The following is a 16,393-nucleotide window of genomic DNA, read 5'->3' on the forward strand; positions in this document are numbered from 1 at the left end:
AAAATCATTTACTCAATGAAAAATACAAGTGACACAATTTTAAGTCTAAAATATATTCTAGAGATTTAGTCAAAATTAATTTCAGTCTCTACATTTTAAAAGTAGAGGTTTTAGATTTCTATTAAATTAATGAACTGAATCCTTGATGATATACTTCATTTTAACCTGTCGAGGAAACAATCATCATATTTCAGAAGATACAAGGAACGAAACCAGGACTAAAATCAATTTTAATTTAAAAATTGAGACCTAAAAGATATTTTACCCTGATTTTAATTCTCTAAAGAAAGTCAATATCAGCCCAATTTTTAATTATAACAAGTTTAATTAGGCTTTTTTTCCTCAAAAATTCACAAATTTTTAATTTATTTTTTTTTCTCAAATGAATTCTTCATAAAATATTTTTCTTAGCAAATAATCTCTTTCTTAATTTCTATTTTTTCATCAAGTAACATTTCACCTACTTTTTAATCCATACAAATATAACAATTTCTCGTTTAATATTTCTAAAACAAAATTTCAAATAAAAAGTCGTGATATTTATAAAAATACTAAAAACAAGCAAAATGTCCCTTGTCGAGAAAACAAACAGATGGCTAACAAAAGGACAATCTTATTAAAAAAAAAAGTGCTTTATGAAATACTTTTTCAAAAAAAAATCTAAAAAAGAGCAATGAAATAATTTTTTTTAAAGAAAGTAATTGTAGACGGAAAAAGAAAAAAGAGTAAACACTTCTATCCTTGAAAATGTAAAACATCGAAAAAGAAAAAAGAGTAAACACTTAATTGATCCTTGAAAATGTAAAACATCTTTATATCTACATCAATTTTTAAATGAAAATAAATTATAAATAAATCCTAATAACCTTTTGTTACTTCATCAAGCTCCTAAACTTTACAACTAACTACTATTTTAATCTCTAAATGTATTTCGATATTATCATATATATTACACTTTAAATTTTAAAATAATGTGATTGACAAATAGCATTTTTAGAGATTTTTTTTTAATTTCTAACTGACGTGATGAACACTATTCATTATACACTTTGAAAGACGAAAATAATGGTTTATTTCAAGGTGGAAAAAAAAATAACATTTCCTTAATCTCATTGCGAGGACAATGTCACTTAGTGTTAAGAAACAAAGAGAAAGGAAAAAGATGAAAGATATTTTTATTACATTGCATAAAGGAATACAAAGACACCAAATATATAGAAGAAGGGTACAACTATCCACTATAGTTGTACCCATGTAACAAAGCTAAAACAAAAAGAATATTCTAACAAACTAATAATGAGAGGAAAATAACAATATCTTTACAAATGACAAAATAGCAGTAGAAAATAAAAACACTAACACCCCCTTCAAATTAACTCATGTGGAGAGGTTTGTAGAAAAACTTTTCACATTGAGTTTGCCTCTAAGAAAACTAAATCGAGCTGAAGAGAGGCTTGATTATCAAGTTGGCCCATTGATCCAAAGTTGGAATGTGAGAAATGAGTTGTTTGGACAAAACCTTCTCTCGAACAAAAAATACACCAATTTCCATATGTTTTTGTTCGACTGTGAAAAACTAGATTATGAGTAATGGTCATGACACTTTGGTTATCACATATCAATTGAGGTGTAGAAAAAGGAACTTGAAGTCCTACAATAAGGCCTGAATCCATGTGAACTCAACAGAGGCCTATGCGATGCTTCTATATTCAGTCTCGGTGTTGGACCTAACTATAACTTGTTAAAGATCAAGTTGGGTCTTAGAAATGTGGCAGAACCAAAGGTAGATCTTTTGTCATCAATATCTAAAGTCCAATCTACATCACACAAAGTTGTGATGGATAAAGGTCTGCCAACTATAGTTGGTTGCATATGAAGATCATGAGAAAGAGTGCATTTAAGATATCTTAGAATTCTTTTGACAGTCACCTAGTGAGAGTCCAAAGGTTTTGCCATGAATTGACAAACTTGGTTGACAACAAAACTGATTTCAGGTTTTGTAAGAGTAGTATACTACAGGGCGCCAACAACAACCTTGAAGAGATTGGGTTTTTGAAATAAATCTGCACTAGTTTTAGACAATTTGCAATTAGAAAGCATGAGAGAGGAAATAAAGTGAGCTTCAACCATATTTGTTTTATTTAGAAGATCTCTAATATACTTGGTTTGAGTCATAAGTAGAGACTTGTAAGGAAGATGCTTGACTTTTATATTGAGAAAATAGTCTAACTACCCAAGTTGTTTGAGAGCAAATTCGGAGTTCAGCTGAGGGGTGAGTTTTTGAATAAGAGAAAGAGAGTTGTCAGTGAGAATAATATATTTACATACACTAATAAATAAACAACTTGTTGATCAAGAGTGTATATGAACAAAGAGGGACCACACTTGCTGGCAGAAAAATCCAAATTGGATACGAGTTGTTTTCAGTTGAACAAACCATTATCTGGGAGCCCGCTTGAGACCATAAAGAGCTTTATTAAGCTTGCAGACCAAACTTTTATCTTGGCACTCAAAACCAAGTGGTTGCACCATATAAACATATTCCTCCAACAAACCATTTAAGAAGGCATTATTAACATCAATAATAAGGGAGAAGGTTTCATGAAAATCAAAACCGTGAACTTGATGAAACCCCTTGGCAACCAACCTAGCTTTGTAGTTTGTATTTTTTAATTAATCCATCAACATTCTCTTTAATACGAAAAACGCATTTGTAGCCAACTATTTTTCTGTAGTCCTAGGTTTAGTTTTTTTTTATCAAAGCATCATATTCAACTTGGATAGCAATTCTAAAGGACTTAGGTTCACAATGATATAAAAAAAAGAGAAGGGTGAAGCCTAGTATTGTGAAAACCAAACTTAGCTTGTGTTTCAATGGGATGGGTATTAGTAGTGACAAGAATAACCTTTATAGATTCTTTAGAAGCAGAACCAAATTGTTTAGAAGTAAAATCCTGAGTAGGAGAAAATTGACTAGTATTTGTGTTGGTACTTGGTGAGGCAACACAGGTAAGAGATAAAGTGGATGGTTGAGACATAGGCTCAGAAGAGATAGGTTCATTGGCTGCTGTGAGGGAAGATGGAGAAGAAGATGATAAGACAGAAAGAGAATATGGTGGAATGATAACAAGTAAGGAAGACAAATTAGGTTGGAGAGATAAATGTTTGAAAGTGGAAGGAGAAATAGGATAGTGAGCGAACAAATCAACATAGGGAAATTGTTGTTCATTGAAAATAACATCCTTGGAGATGTAAATCTTTCCAGAAATAAAAAGGCACTTATACCCTCTATGAGACTGAGAATATCCAAGGAATAAACACTCTTGTGATCTAAAATCAAGTTTATAAGTATTGTAGGGCCTTAAGAGAAGGTAACAAGCACAACCAAAGGATTTCAGGAAATTATAATTTGGAGTAGTTTTGAATAAAACAATATATGGAATAGCAAACTGAAGAGCAGCATTAGGAAGCCTATTAATGAGATAAACAGTAGTCATGAAGGCAAAGTCCCAAAATTTTAAAGGTAAAGAAGCATGATGTAACAAAGTAAGACCAGATTCAACAATATGATGATGTTTCCTCTCAACAGTTCCATTTTGATGATAAGTGCGAGGGCAAATAAGTTTGTGACTAATGCCATGAGAGGCCAAAAAGGTTGTGAAAGGTCTAAATTCCCTTCTCTAGTCAGGCTACACACTTTAATTTTATGATTAAGTTGAAGTTCAACCATGGATTTAAAATTTTGAAAAATAATAAGAGCTTTAGATTTTGATTTTAAGGGATAAAGCCAAATGTATTTAGAAAAAGGCAACAATAAAAGCAATATAATAGTGATAATCCGAGAAAGCAATATAATAATGATAATCCAAGAATGACATCACATGAGAAGGACCCCACAAATCTGTGTAAATTAATTCCAAAGGAGTAGTGTAAACAAAATATAAGGTGTTAAAGATAAACGATGAGATTTGCCAATAAAACAGGACTTATAAAAATCAAGAGTATTTTTATTTACTGAACCAAGTTTACATTGATTGAGAACAAGTTCAATACATGTAAATTGGGATGGCCTAGCCTAATATGCCAAAGTGTACTAGAACTGGAGGATGAAACATTAGAGGTGACAATAACCAGAGAATGTACAGGGACAAAATGTACATCAACCTTATTTGGGCAAGGGTCAATAGTAGAAACAAAACATGTGTCCAGCCTTAAATGAGGAAAAGAGAGGAGACCATTGGATCGAACAGTGCCTTGAAGCAAAATTTCATGAGTCCTTTGAGATCTAACAAAACATAAATGAGGATGAAATTCAAAATAGGCATAATTATCCCTATCAAATTGACTCACAATCATCAAATTTTTTTGTAATGGAAGGTACATGAAGCAAATGATTAAGTTTAAGAGAAACATTGGAATTAAAGGGAGAGGCAAAAGATAAGGAACCAAAACCTTTAATTGTCAAACCTTGACCATTACCAATGAAGATCTAGTTAAGACCATCAAAGTGTGAGAACTGAGTAATATTTTGAGCTACTTTAGTAACATGCTTAAAAGCCCCTAAATTTGGAATCCACACAATATTTGCTTCAACAAAGGCATCCTGAGAAGCGAAAGTGGTAGCCATAGCACTAGGAACAACAGAGGTGAGGTTGGGATTCATCCAAGTATTAGAACTTTTGAAATTGACAAGTTTTTGCATTGTTAGGTCATACAACACCACGGAATCTAGTGGTTGATAGGAGTTGTCAGCTCGAAAATGGAAAACATTGGTAGTATGACCAAATTTTAAACAAATTTGGCATTGGAAGTTAGCAAATCAGCCACCTCGGCCACGACCAGAAATAGTACCATGACAACCACTATGATCAGACGTTCCAATACCACCTCAAGTAAGGCCATAGACGCCACATCCAACATGACCACTAGAGAAACCATTGCATGAGCTAAAACCTCCACGAGAAGCATAATTAATTGTCGAAAATGTTACCAGACAAAAATGACTAGTGCAAGACTCAAAGGAGAGGAGTTAAGCTTCAACCTCATTGATCAGTCGAAGTTACCTTCTATCACTACAACAACAAGCGTGTATTCTTGGGAAAGATTGACAAGAATGGAATCAACATATTCTTTAGGCTTTACTAAATAGCCAACATCGACGAGTTCATCAACAACACTCTTGATTTGAGAAAGATACTCACCCATGGACTTGGTAGAAGTGAGTTGCTCCAAGAACACTTGGTAGAAGTGAGTTGCTCCAAGAACACGAGACAAAATAGATTTCGAGAGTGTAGATTGAAGCTAAGTCAGGAGTATTTGGTCCTAAACTTCCCACGTCTCATACTCAGAGGGTTGATGAAATCAGAGGCATGATTGGCATTGTTGAGATAGTGCAGAAGGATCTGCGAATTCACCACGAAGCATTAAAGCTTGTGGGACTTGATAATAGGCTCAACCTGTTGCTTCCAATGAAGGTAGTTGGAGCCATTAAGATGCTCAATGATGAAAATCGAAAAAAATGATGGAGCAAAAGTAGAGCTAGGGTTACTAGCCTTGGATGAGCGAACATGGATGAACAAACGAGAAGAAAGAAAGATGAAGAAGATATTCGAAATAGATTAGAGAAACCTAAGATCGAACGCTCTTATACCATGTTAAGAAATAAGAAGATATTTTTACTACACTACGTAAAGGAATACAAGGACAAGGAAAAAAAAAATATATATATATATACACTAACACTTATAAACCAAATTGATGTTAATTAATTTTGAAAAATCCCAAATAATGATTGTTGCCTCTATCTAATAATTAAACGGAGATTATTCGAGAAAAGAGAATATTCTTTAAACTGTTTAATTTTTTTTAAAATAAAATAAAAACTTTTTTATGTGTTTATTTAAACTTATTTTTTAAATTAAACAATTTTCTGTATTAGAAACTGCTTCTTAAGTTTTTTTTTAATGACTTGTTTAGAAACTCTTCTTTTTAGTTTTAAAAATAGTTTTAAAAAAAGGACCCATTGTATCCCGTTTTAGAAGCACGAGCAACCTCTATAAATACAAGTAGAGAATTCAACTTTTACTCGCCTTTTTGGTACATAAACCAGCTAATATCAAAACTGCAAATCACCAAATCCAGAATAAAGAAAATGATCAATTTAAACCAACTTGGCCTTAAAACAATCACAATGATCCTCAGACATGTCTCGTTGAATGCTTCCGGTGTCTTTGAAAGGAAAAATAAAACATAAAAATTATTTCATAGAACATAACCATGTAATCAGTGAGATGTCATCCACATGATAGAAATTGTTTCGCAAATGAATGTCAAAATAATAATAAAAAGCTTTCCAAGTATACAGTTTAATAAGGAAGCCCGGCAAGACAACCAAAATTTCAAACTTACTGTAAAATACATAATAAAGCATGAATACTTTGTCAGTAAAATACATAATAAAGCATGAAATCTCAAGGCAAGGCACCCCGTTTACAGAGACGGTGAAAGTTAATCATCATCCTCGAGAACACTTCGACGCCTCTGTATCTGAAATGGCATAGTAATTTACTATCAGTAAATACTTCGGAAAATGATAATAGAACAGTGCAACAAATATTCTATATAACTTACTGTAACTTTTGTCTGCCTTGTTGTTTGGTTGTTTATCTGCTCCAGCAATGATATGAGTCTTTCCTCAGAAACCTAAATATGCCATGATCAGATGAGACATGGTAGATAAATTGATATATGATACAAATAATATAATGTTTCATATTTACAAATTACTTTAATGGGATTCGCCATATATAAGCAATTTTTTCACCCAGTATTTCTCACTCCCCCTTTTTGAAAGGGATTTATTTGCTTTCATTGTTCAAGGGAATAAAGGGATTAACATTACTATTTACCAGCCGAAACCATAAAAGGCAAAACTATTTAAAACCCTCAGCCCACCGATAATGCTCATACCAACACCATTGGAACTGACAAATGAAACACTTCTGAATAAGTGACTACCATATAGGATGCAACACTGATATTCCATGCAAGTTACACGTGAAAGATGAAATGAAACACTTGAGCTCTAATATTGAAAAACTATATAAGAGTAGACTATTTGAGGAATTGTCACCGACTCTTTAAATCCTAATTAACAATTGTCACATGAATGCATAACATTGCAATTATAGATTGAGCACTTCTAAATATTGGTCGAACAAATAAATGGTATAACTAGAACTTCCCAATCAAACAAAATATATCATACTATGAGGTTTATTAAGTTTAAATTAAGAATATCACCAACAATTGGTGACAAGAATGAGAAAACCTCAGCAGAAAACAAGATCCAATATTATACCTTTTCAGTTATCTGACCCATTTGAGCAGATCTCAATATAAGATCTTCAACACCCCTTGCTTTCTCAGGTTTCACCAAAGCAATTCGAGCAACTGCATTAGTGATAGCAGAAATTAGAAATAATGTAAGAAGGCCGATTATGAGTAGGCAATTATTTTACTAAAAATCTTAGTAATACCTATAATGATTAGTGAAGTCCAAAACAACAATCAAAAAGCCCATTAAACAAATAAACCCTATAATACCAATGCATACAACACTACTTTTTCTATTCCACGTTCCATCATTAATTCATTATTATTTCTTTTACAAATAAAAATAAATATTCAACTTCAATATCCACAAAAATGAAACAGCGTAGTGCAAAATGCAGCATTGAAATCTCAAACGTACAGAGTGAAATACATAAAAAAAAAAAAAAAAAAAAAAAAACTCACACCATAGCAAATCATCCTATGTCATCCTCAGAAGGTACCCAAGTAGAACATGAGTGTGCACATAAGGGAAAAACAGGAGGTAGAGGGATAGAGAAAATACAAGAAATTGCTACTTATCATGCTACCAATACCAGATCAGACTTCAAAGATACTTTTTCTTGAGTTTGAAACTCTTTTAAGTTTATGTACTAATATCTCCTTTCAATGAAGTGCATTTTGGTATATACTTTGGAGCAAGACTTTAGTCACAACAAGATTATATAGTAATAAAATGAAATGGATATACAATATCTAGTAAATGTATCTTATATATATTCTAAAGTTTAAATTTATGTTTTATGATTGTGTATCTACTATGCACATAGTTTGCATGTGTCAAAATATCTCGCCATACCCAATATGCTACAAATACAAAACACAAAAAAGTTTAAGAACACCATACACATAATATTTAATATTAACAAAAACAACTATGACCCCGACATGTGTCACTACCGCAAACCACAAAAGATTCACTTTTATCCTCTATCGGCAGTACAGTACATCACAATCCACATCCATGTCAATTTTGATCAATCATTAACCAGACTAAGTTCTAAATTAAACAAGAGTCATTCTCGCGCTTACGTTATAAACTAAGAAGGCAAAATTATGCTATAAACTTACTTCTTTCCCGTGCTTCAGCAGACAATATCTGACTAAGAATCATTTGTCTCCGTTCCTCTGCCTCCCTAAATTAATTGTTTTTCCATTCATATCAATAATTAGTTCTGCTCAAAGGGCAAGGAAAGATGAACAAGTCTCTGAAGTAAAATAATTAGCTTAATATAGAAGAACAAATCTATATTCACAAACTAACCTCTTTGCATCTTCCTGAGCCTCACGTTGTTCAGGGTTCTGTTGATTTCCCTGCAAACCAGCAAATAACAACATTATTAGAAGCAATTATTGCTCTATAGGGCCAAAAAATAAAGGCAATGATCTCAAACCACGCCATGGCGAGCCATAAGCTCCTGCATCCTTCTCTGTCTGATTGCTTCCAACTCAGGATCAGCCTGAAACAGAAATTAATTACTTAATTAATTGATTGATTAATAATTGTTGAAATTTGCAGAACCCAGAAGAGTTGCAAAAGTCTAGTTTTGCATGCGCGATTCCATTGAGTAATTTGGTTGGAATAATAGAAAAACGCAAAGCTAAGAAGAAGCTAGTGACTCGAAAATTTTGATTTTTTTAACGAGTATGGGAATGGGATTGGGAAGGTACCATTTGGTTGAGTGTGCAGAAGAAACCCTAGTCGCAGCGGGTCTCTGATGCAGAAGGAGGAGGTCGCGTTAGCAATAAGCGTTTGTTACCGCTTTGCGGGTTATGGCTGATCCAAAAGCGCTCTCACAGTATAAGGCCAATCCTAGAGCTTCATCAATTTATATATTGCTTTTAAAAATTAAAATTAATATAATGCTATTCCATATTTTTAATTATTTTTTTAAAATATTTAAATTTGGCTTACAGATAAAGCTGAAAGATAATAGTATTATTCACAACCACGGCAAATGTTAAGTCTCTTCGTTTTTATTCTTTTTACTTGAGATCGAACATATTTTTTTATGCAAATTTATGTTAAAGATAAAATAGATAATTCATAATTTCACAAAAAATCTTAAAGAAATTGATTTACATGAAATAATATCTATATCTATATTCATATTCTAAACGAAAGATAATGAATTAAAAAAGATAAATAAGTAATCATATATATATATATATATCATTGAGGGAGAATTTTTTTATTATTTGTAAAAATTGTGATTGAAATGTAAATTTAATTGAAAGAGTAAAAAAAAGTCAAAATGTCAATCTTAAATTAATATGTTCTAATTATTTGTTTTAAATTTAAAATATAACTTATATATTTTAAAATATTTACACGTGGTTAAGAGAAAAAAAAAGTTTAAACCTTTTGATAATAGTTATATAGGATTATTATTCAGTAAAAAAAAATAAAGATTATTATATTAAATATGGGCTGGGCTGTATAGTTGGTGAAGCCCAGGCCCAAAGATAATTGTTTAGGATGGTGAAAGGGGAGCCCCGTCCTTCGTTGTATTGAGGTTGTTGTTGGGAACACTCAAGCTATTATTGAATTTGAGAGGAAAGGACACAGCGCAAGAAAATTCAGAAGACATGGATCCAAAGCTAACAGAGGTTTCGCAGCTCTTTGATCGCTTTAAGTCTGCGTTTCTCAGGAGCGACTATGATATCTGTTCCAATCTCCTCTCCCAGCTAAAGGTATTTTCCACCCAACGTAACCCTAGTTTACTTATTATGCTAAATTCCAAAATTAGCATTTCGTTCACTTTGTTGCTGCTCTTTCAAGATCGATATTCTGTTGCTTTATTTACTTCTTTTTTTTTTTGATAATTTGAATTTGGCTTTAAGTCTGGGTTGGGGTAGGTTGCTTCACTTTGAGATCATTAGAGGAATGGGGCGTTTTGGGTTGGATAGATTACAGTGATACCAACTTTATTTTGGATTTAACTAGTTTGCCTAGTAGTCCTCGGAAAAAAATTAGTGCTGGGTAGTGAGAAACTAGGTTTTTGCCTTTGGATTTGACTTATTAAAGTGAGCAATGTGTACTATTGAGGATAAAGTGTATTAATTAATAATAGTAATAATCACAATGGTTGATATTGTAACTAGCTTTAGAGTTTGTTACTTGTGCGGTTGATTTTATCACAATTCTCAACTGTTGGAACTGCACTTTATCTTCTAATGTACAGTTCCTTGTCTTTAAAGGAACCAAATCCTTGCCTTTGATGGGTACTAGTTTAATTTCATTTCGGCAGTGTAGTGATGAGGTCAAGTGTGGTTGGTAGATATCTTTACTGTATATAAACTGTAAAGGAACATATTACAGCAGGAAGTTGGATGATTGATTTACTAGTTTCCCACCCCAGATCAATGATAGAAGGGGTTTTACTTGGAGAGTGCGATGTCTTATTATTTTTAGGCCTAATGGTGGGGGTTGGGTAGTATGCATAGGGTCGTAGGTTTGAACTTTTTTGTCATCATTGTAATTCCTATGGATCAAACTGCAACAAACAGCTTGAATTAATAGATCGATTTTATTTTATAGTGTATATAAGATGGAAGTTTGTAAGGTCTTAGCTTCCTTCTTTTCGGGTACATACTTGCAGCTGTTGTTATTTGTTTAATTATAATGTTGCTGTTGTTTACTTGCAGGTATTACTGACAGGGTTCAGAAGTCTTCCACCCTTGTTTGCAGATACACCTAATGCAGTTCACGAGTTAACAATAGCAAGTAAACATCCTTCACTCTAATCAGTTACAATGTCTCCCCCTCTTCCATGATTATAGTCATACAACCATTGCTTAGCCTACTTATTTAAGTAATTGAAGCAGATCCTGTTAGTAAATCTTTAATTTGCTTGATATCCCAAAGGAAACTTGTTTGCATTGCCTTGTCTATAAGCTCTTTGTGATTGAAAATGGATTTTTCTCTTCTGTACTGGCTATCATTGTAGACAGTGGCAAATGAAGCAAAACAATCCTGTTTTTTGTTAGTAAGAGAATTTTTGTATCTAATTGTGGAGAAAAGTTTGCCTTTGTTTTACTGGATGACAAATGTTTAATATGGTTTACCCTGTATTAGAAGATAGAGAAAAGAGTATAATAATTTTTTCTTTTAAATTTTGAATATGTTAGCTCTGTTTGAGGCAATGGAAAGATAAGCCAAATTGATTAAATCAAACAAATTAATAAAACATTTTTGCATGACTGAATCATATTGGCATAAAATCTGAATAAGATAATAACTACTTATAAAATGAAAAGGAAAAAAATGTTAGAAGTTCTAATATTTTTCCCTGTTGGATTTTACACTTCCAGGGGATATATACGAGCATGCTGTTGTCCTTAGTGTAAAAATTGAGGATCAAGATGCGTTTGAAAGGGATTTCTTCCAGTTGAAACCTTATTATACAGATGCCTGGTAACTTTTTCTTACCCCTTTTCTACATATATAGAATATATATATTTTTATTCTGAGACAGCTGAATCTGCGACCAAAGCAAACAATGGACATCTTCTGATGGTTCACTTAACATAAACCTGTATAGTGTATGTCAAGAAACTATAGTATTGATATTGAAATATGATGTTTATGTGCAATTTTCTTTTCTTCCTTGTTGGGTTCTTGTATTTATGGGGACTTTTCCTTTGTTGCAGTAATCGTCTTCCACCTTCTCCTCAGGAATACCCAATACTAGGTCTCAATCTGTTGAGACTACTTGTGCAGAATAGGATTGCTGAATTCCATACTGAGTTGGAATTGCTTTCATCCGCTGCTCTAGAGAATCCTTGCATTAAGCATGCTGTGGAATTGGAACAATCTTTTATGGAAGGGGCTTACAATCGTGTCTTGAGTGCACGACAGAAAGTGCCACATGATACATACGTTTATTTCATGGATCTTTTGGCAAAGACTGTCAGGTAATAACCACTATTATTATTTCCTTTTAATAGTCTAGCAGATGGTTGGACTCATCTGATAAACTAGAGGAAACTACAACTCGTGCTTGATTTCTTCAGAATTTGGGCATATAGTTTAGACTTTTTGGGAATTTTCTTCTTCATACTGGTTTCTAAAATTTTATTATTAAATTTTGAGTTATTTGTGTGCTTGTAATTCTATTCTTTCTGCTTACTGCAATGTCAATTTGGTGGAAGCACAACCTTCATTATAATCTTAAAGTTCAAACACCTGCCTCTCTAGTTATTCTATTATTTTTCCATTTGTGCATCTATAGTGATTTTCTAATTAGTTTATGTTTATCTTCAAACATTCAGAGATGAAATAGCAGGTTGCAGTGAGAAGGCATACGACTATCTTTCAATTAAGGATGCTAAGCAAATGTTGCTGTTCTCCTCAGATCAGGAACTCCTGGAATACATTAAAGAGGTGAGCAATGTCACGACCCCTTAATATTTGTGTTGTGGGCGGGTGGGGGGTTGTTTAGTTTGTGAAATTGGACATGAGATTGAGACTTGGAATTGAACCTTAATATTTGCAATAACGATGTTTTGTGAACCTTAGAGTAAATTCAAAGGCATATTTCCATGAATATATAACTAAAACTAAACTTTAACAATTGCTCACGTCTCTATCTTTAAATCACAATTCCAACGTCACTTCAAATTGTGTATCTACACCCCCCCTGTTTTTTCAACTCTTGCTGTCATCATTGCTACCGTCACCTCCATTGTCAGCGCTGCCATTGCCACCACCAATCACTTCTGCCATTAACTACCATCTTTATTGTTGTCATTACCATCTTCACCATTGCCACTTCCTTGTCCTACCACTGCCACCCCTACTGCCCCTTGCCTCACTGTTGCCACTTCCGTCACAAACCCTATTGTACAACAACTCCTGATTAGAGGTGTCATGAATTTGAACGTCAACTTAGAATTATAATTCTGTGCTCTAATTATGTGTACAACCTGGAGCCTGCTTATTTGTTTATGGCATTGAAAAGCATTCATCTCTCCTCTCGCATAATTTCATTTGTCTCAAGTTCTAAATTTATTATTATCTATTATTGCAGGAGCATCCTGAGTGGGAGATTAAGAATGGTAGTGTCTTTTTCCAAAAGGCAAAAGAATCTGCACCGTGCAAAGAAATACCATCTCTGCAGCTTATCAACCAGACACTTAGCTATGCTAGGGAGTTGGAGAGGATTGTCTGAAAAGAAATACGACAGGCGGTTTTTGTATTTCCTAAATTTCTAGGTGTCTGGATAATAGTTGCTAATACTGTCTTTTGAAATTGTTTATTCTGATTCAATGCGGATTAAAAAAGTGTTCTCCTCTGTATTCTGATCATTTAGATGTCTATTTTTTTTAAACTTGTGCTCTGGAAACAGAAGAAGAAAAAAATTTGTTCGATACTTATATCCCCTTTTTTATGTTGAGGATTAGATGATTCATTGATGCAGTAGTCTAAATTTCAGACCCACAGATAGCTTCATACCCAAATTATAGGGATATAAATTTTTGTAGCTTTCATCCTTTATCACTTAATTTCTTCTTCTTTTTTAGTTAACGATCACTTTCAAAAATTAGAATGGTGTGTTCGGTTGGTGCCTTCGTTTTTTCTAAAGCAAATGACTGCCAATCATTTTATGTTGTAGCTAAATTTTAAAATCTGATTTGATTTTTAGTTTGTTAACCCATCTGGAGGTTCTATTTTCTATCATGTTAAAATATTTGCTTTGAGCATAAGAGCGTTGGGTTTTTATCGTGCATCGAGGCTAGAGCGTAAATGCATAAGAGCGTTAAATTTTATTTATTTATTTATTTTCTGTTGCTATGGTTCAGTCCTGAACAATGTGTCTATTCTTGGGTATTTGGGTTTTTGCCATTTGAGTGGTAGATTTGGCTTTAGAATTGGCTTTCAGCTGTAACTATCTAATTTCAGATACTAAGGTACTCCTTGCTTGTGGCACTGGAATGGGATAATGATTATGTATGAGTTTGTTTGGCCAATCAAAGAGTGTACTATTGCGTTTTAAAATATAGAACTTAAGTGTAATAATGTAATATGTTATGTGCTCAGTATTATTTTTTGATTAAAATAAAATACTCATCTCAATAATTGTAGCTAGCTTTCGATATGTAACTTACTAAGAAAAATATTTAATTTTCATTGATAAAGAATATTAACAACACTTATAATATTAAAATGTTTGGTGACAATTTTATGATAGCGCCACAACTAAATAACCCGTGACATAAAAGGAAGTATTCATTTATGAAGATTCCTTTTTCTCTTTTCCGTCAAAAGTTACCCTTATAAATCTATAATGGATATGGGGGAGAGGATAAAGATTTATTGAAAGTTGACGCAAGTAGAGTGCGTTATACTCCAATTCTGAACTCTCCAATGATCCCAAAACGTGACAAGTAAGGCAACATATCATTTGTATGATATCTATGCTATTGTGGTTCACACTTTCCTATTTGAACAAAATGATAAATGGAAAGTGATAATAATTATGGCCATATTTACGTCTCCCACGTTAGCCCAAGATTTAATGCTTCCGCTACTTGTGAGGCTCCTTCTAATTCTCCATCAATTACGTGACACCAATCTCCCCCTCTCCAATCAGACTAATTAAATTTGGTAGCTTTTGTAATTAAACAAAATTAATGGCTTTCATTTGACAGTTAATACAATCTACCGTTCGATATAGATATCACTTTAGTTTATCTTGGAGATTCTTCAATGAGGTCCAAATAAAGATGAGTTTTTTTTTTTTTTTTTGTAACGTTTCCTTGTTTTATTAACGAAATAAAGACGAGTTTAATTAGCATAAAACATTTAATATTTTTAATTAACTAAAAATTATATTTAGTATGGTTTTTAACATAATACAATTGTTTATGATTAGATGATATCCTAAAAGTTTTTTATACTATTAGTATATGAATTCTTTATTCAATAAAGATATATACAAAAATAATAAAATATGCTTGAAACAATAAATAACTAGCTTGACGAATTCACGTGAATCTCGATGCTCTGCCGCTCTTTTCTTATTTTTGATTTGGAGAATTTCTATTTATATACTGTAATAACTTTTATAGAGTATAACAAAATATATATAATAAGAAAAGAAGCGTGTGATAAGTAGTTAATATAATGAAGAAAGATAAAAATATTTTCATAAAAAAAGTTATAGCTCTTTCATTTACTGTTGGAAAAAGTTTCTCTTTCGTTTTTCTTTTTTTGTTTCTCGATTTGAAAATGGACAATTCTAAAGAAGAAAATAAGAAATAGAAACCAAAGAAATAGAAGGAAACTAACTACATCACTGTTCACATCCCCATTTACCTAGGCTTTTTTGAACAAATTAATATAAAATTCAAATTAATTTACCAAAAAATATTAACAAAAACAACAGCAGTGCAACTCGTGTTAGTTAGGTATAAATGAGTACAGCCACACACAAAAGTTATCACTGTCACGATTTTAGGTGTTTCACGTCTTTTATAATATAAAGGGAAAAAATTTTGGGATATTTTTTTCAGAGCATTTAAGATAAATTATTTTAGTTTTTATTTTTATTTTATTTAATAAATTATATAATGAAGTTAATGAAACATGTAATGAAAACTAGAAAGTGAGATTTAACACATATATTATTATGTATTGAAAGAAGGATAGTATATATTAATAATATCATTAATGAGTATTTGAATATTCATACACTCACTCATTCATTGGTTTTTTTAAAACTCATTTTTTATTATTATAATTTTACTTAAAACTTTAAATATAATTTTATTTTAATAATTTGATGAAATACGCTAGATAACTATTGAATATTTAATTAAAATATATTAAAATGGTTAATTAAGAAACTAATCATTTCTCACAATTATTTTGGCCTACACTTTGCCCATGCCCAAATTTGTATCACTCTCTTTCCTAATTCCCTTTCAAATAAATATATAAAAGAAAGAGTTAATATATTTTTTTCTAAATCCCTTCTTCTCTTAGTGCATTTTAGAT

General features: G+C 32.1%; 2 protein-coding genes across 2 annotated transcripts; one reads left to right on the forward strand and one right to left on the reverse strand.

The window, feature by feature from the left end:
* Positions 1-6,243: 6,243 nt before the first annotated feature.
* On the reverse strand, positions 6,244-9,221 carry LOC109813240 (double-stranded DNA-binding family protein). The gene is made up of 7 exons (XM_020377400.3): positions 9,064-9,221; positions 8,787-8,852; positions 8,657-8,706; positions 8,464-8,528; positions 7,361-7,452; positions 6,631-6,702; positions 6,244-6,546 (listed from the first exon to the last, which is right to left on the reverse strand). The coding sequence occupies exons 1-7, from the start codon at positions 9,064-9,066 to the stop codon at positions 6,508-6,510; spliced, it is 387 nt and encodes a 128-aa protein (XP_020232989.1). The 5' UTR covers positions 9,067-9,221; the 3' UTR covers positions 6,244-6,507.
* A 676-nt stretch (positions 9,222-9,897) lies between these two features.
* Positions 9,898-13,770, forward strand: RPN12A (regulatory particle non-ATPase 12A). Its single transcript, XM_020377376.3, has 6 exons — positions 9,898-10,086; positions 11,041-11,119; positions 11,707-11,809; positions 12,046-12,309; positions 12,667-12,778; positions 13,425-13,770. The coding sequence occupies exons 1-6, from the start codon at positions 9,982-9,984 to the stop codon at positions 13,563-13,565; spliced, it is 804 nt and encodes a 267-aa protein (XP_020232965.1). The 5' UTR covers positions 9,898-9,981; the 3' UTR covers positions 13,566-13,770.
* The last annotated feature ends 2,623 nt before the right edge of the window (positions 13,771-16,393 follow it).

Source organism: Cajanus cajan, chromosome 2, assembly GCF_000230855.2.
Source record: "Cajanus cajan strain Asha chromosome 2, NIPB_CcT2T_4, whole genome shotgun sequence".
NCBI lineage: Eukaryota > Viridiplantae > Streptophyta > Magnoliopsida > Fabales > Fabaceae > Cajanus > Cajanus cajan.

Excerpts from the sequence above, each read along its gene's own strand:
- LOC109813240 (XM_020377400.3), bottom strand. Across the intron at positions 7,453-8,463 it reads TGCTGAAGCACGGGAAAGAA|TTGCTCGAATTGCTTTGGTG; the intron begins GTAAGTTTATAG and ends TCACTAATGCAG. Across the intron at positions 6,547-6,630 it reads CAAGGCAGACAAAAGTTACA|ATACAGAGGCGTCGAAGTGT; the intron begins GTAAGTTATATA and ends ATGCCATTTCAG.
- RPN12A (XM_020377376.3), top strand. The coding sequence starts at position 9,982 with ATGGATCCAAAGCTAACAGAGGTTTCGCAGCTCTTTGATCGCTTTAAG. Across the intron at positions 10,087-11,040 it reads ATCTCCTCTCCCAGCTAAAG|GTATTACTGACAGGGTTCAG; the intron begins GTATTTTCCACC and ends GTTTACTTGCAG. Across the intron at positions 12,310-12,666 it reads CTTTTGGCAAAGACTGTCAG|AGATGAAATAGCAGGTTGCA; the intron begins GTAATAACCACT and ends TCAAACATTCAG.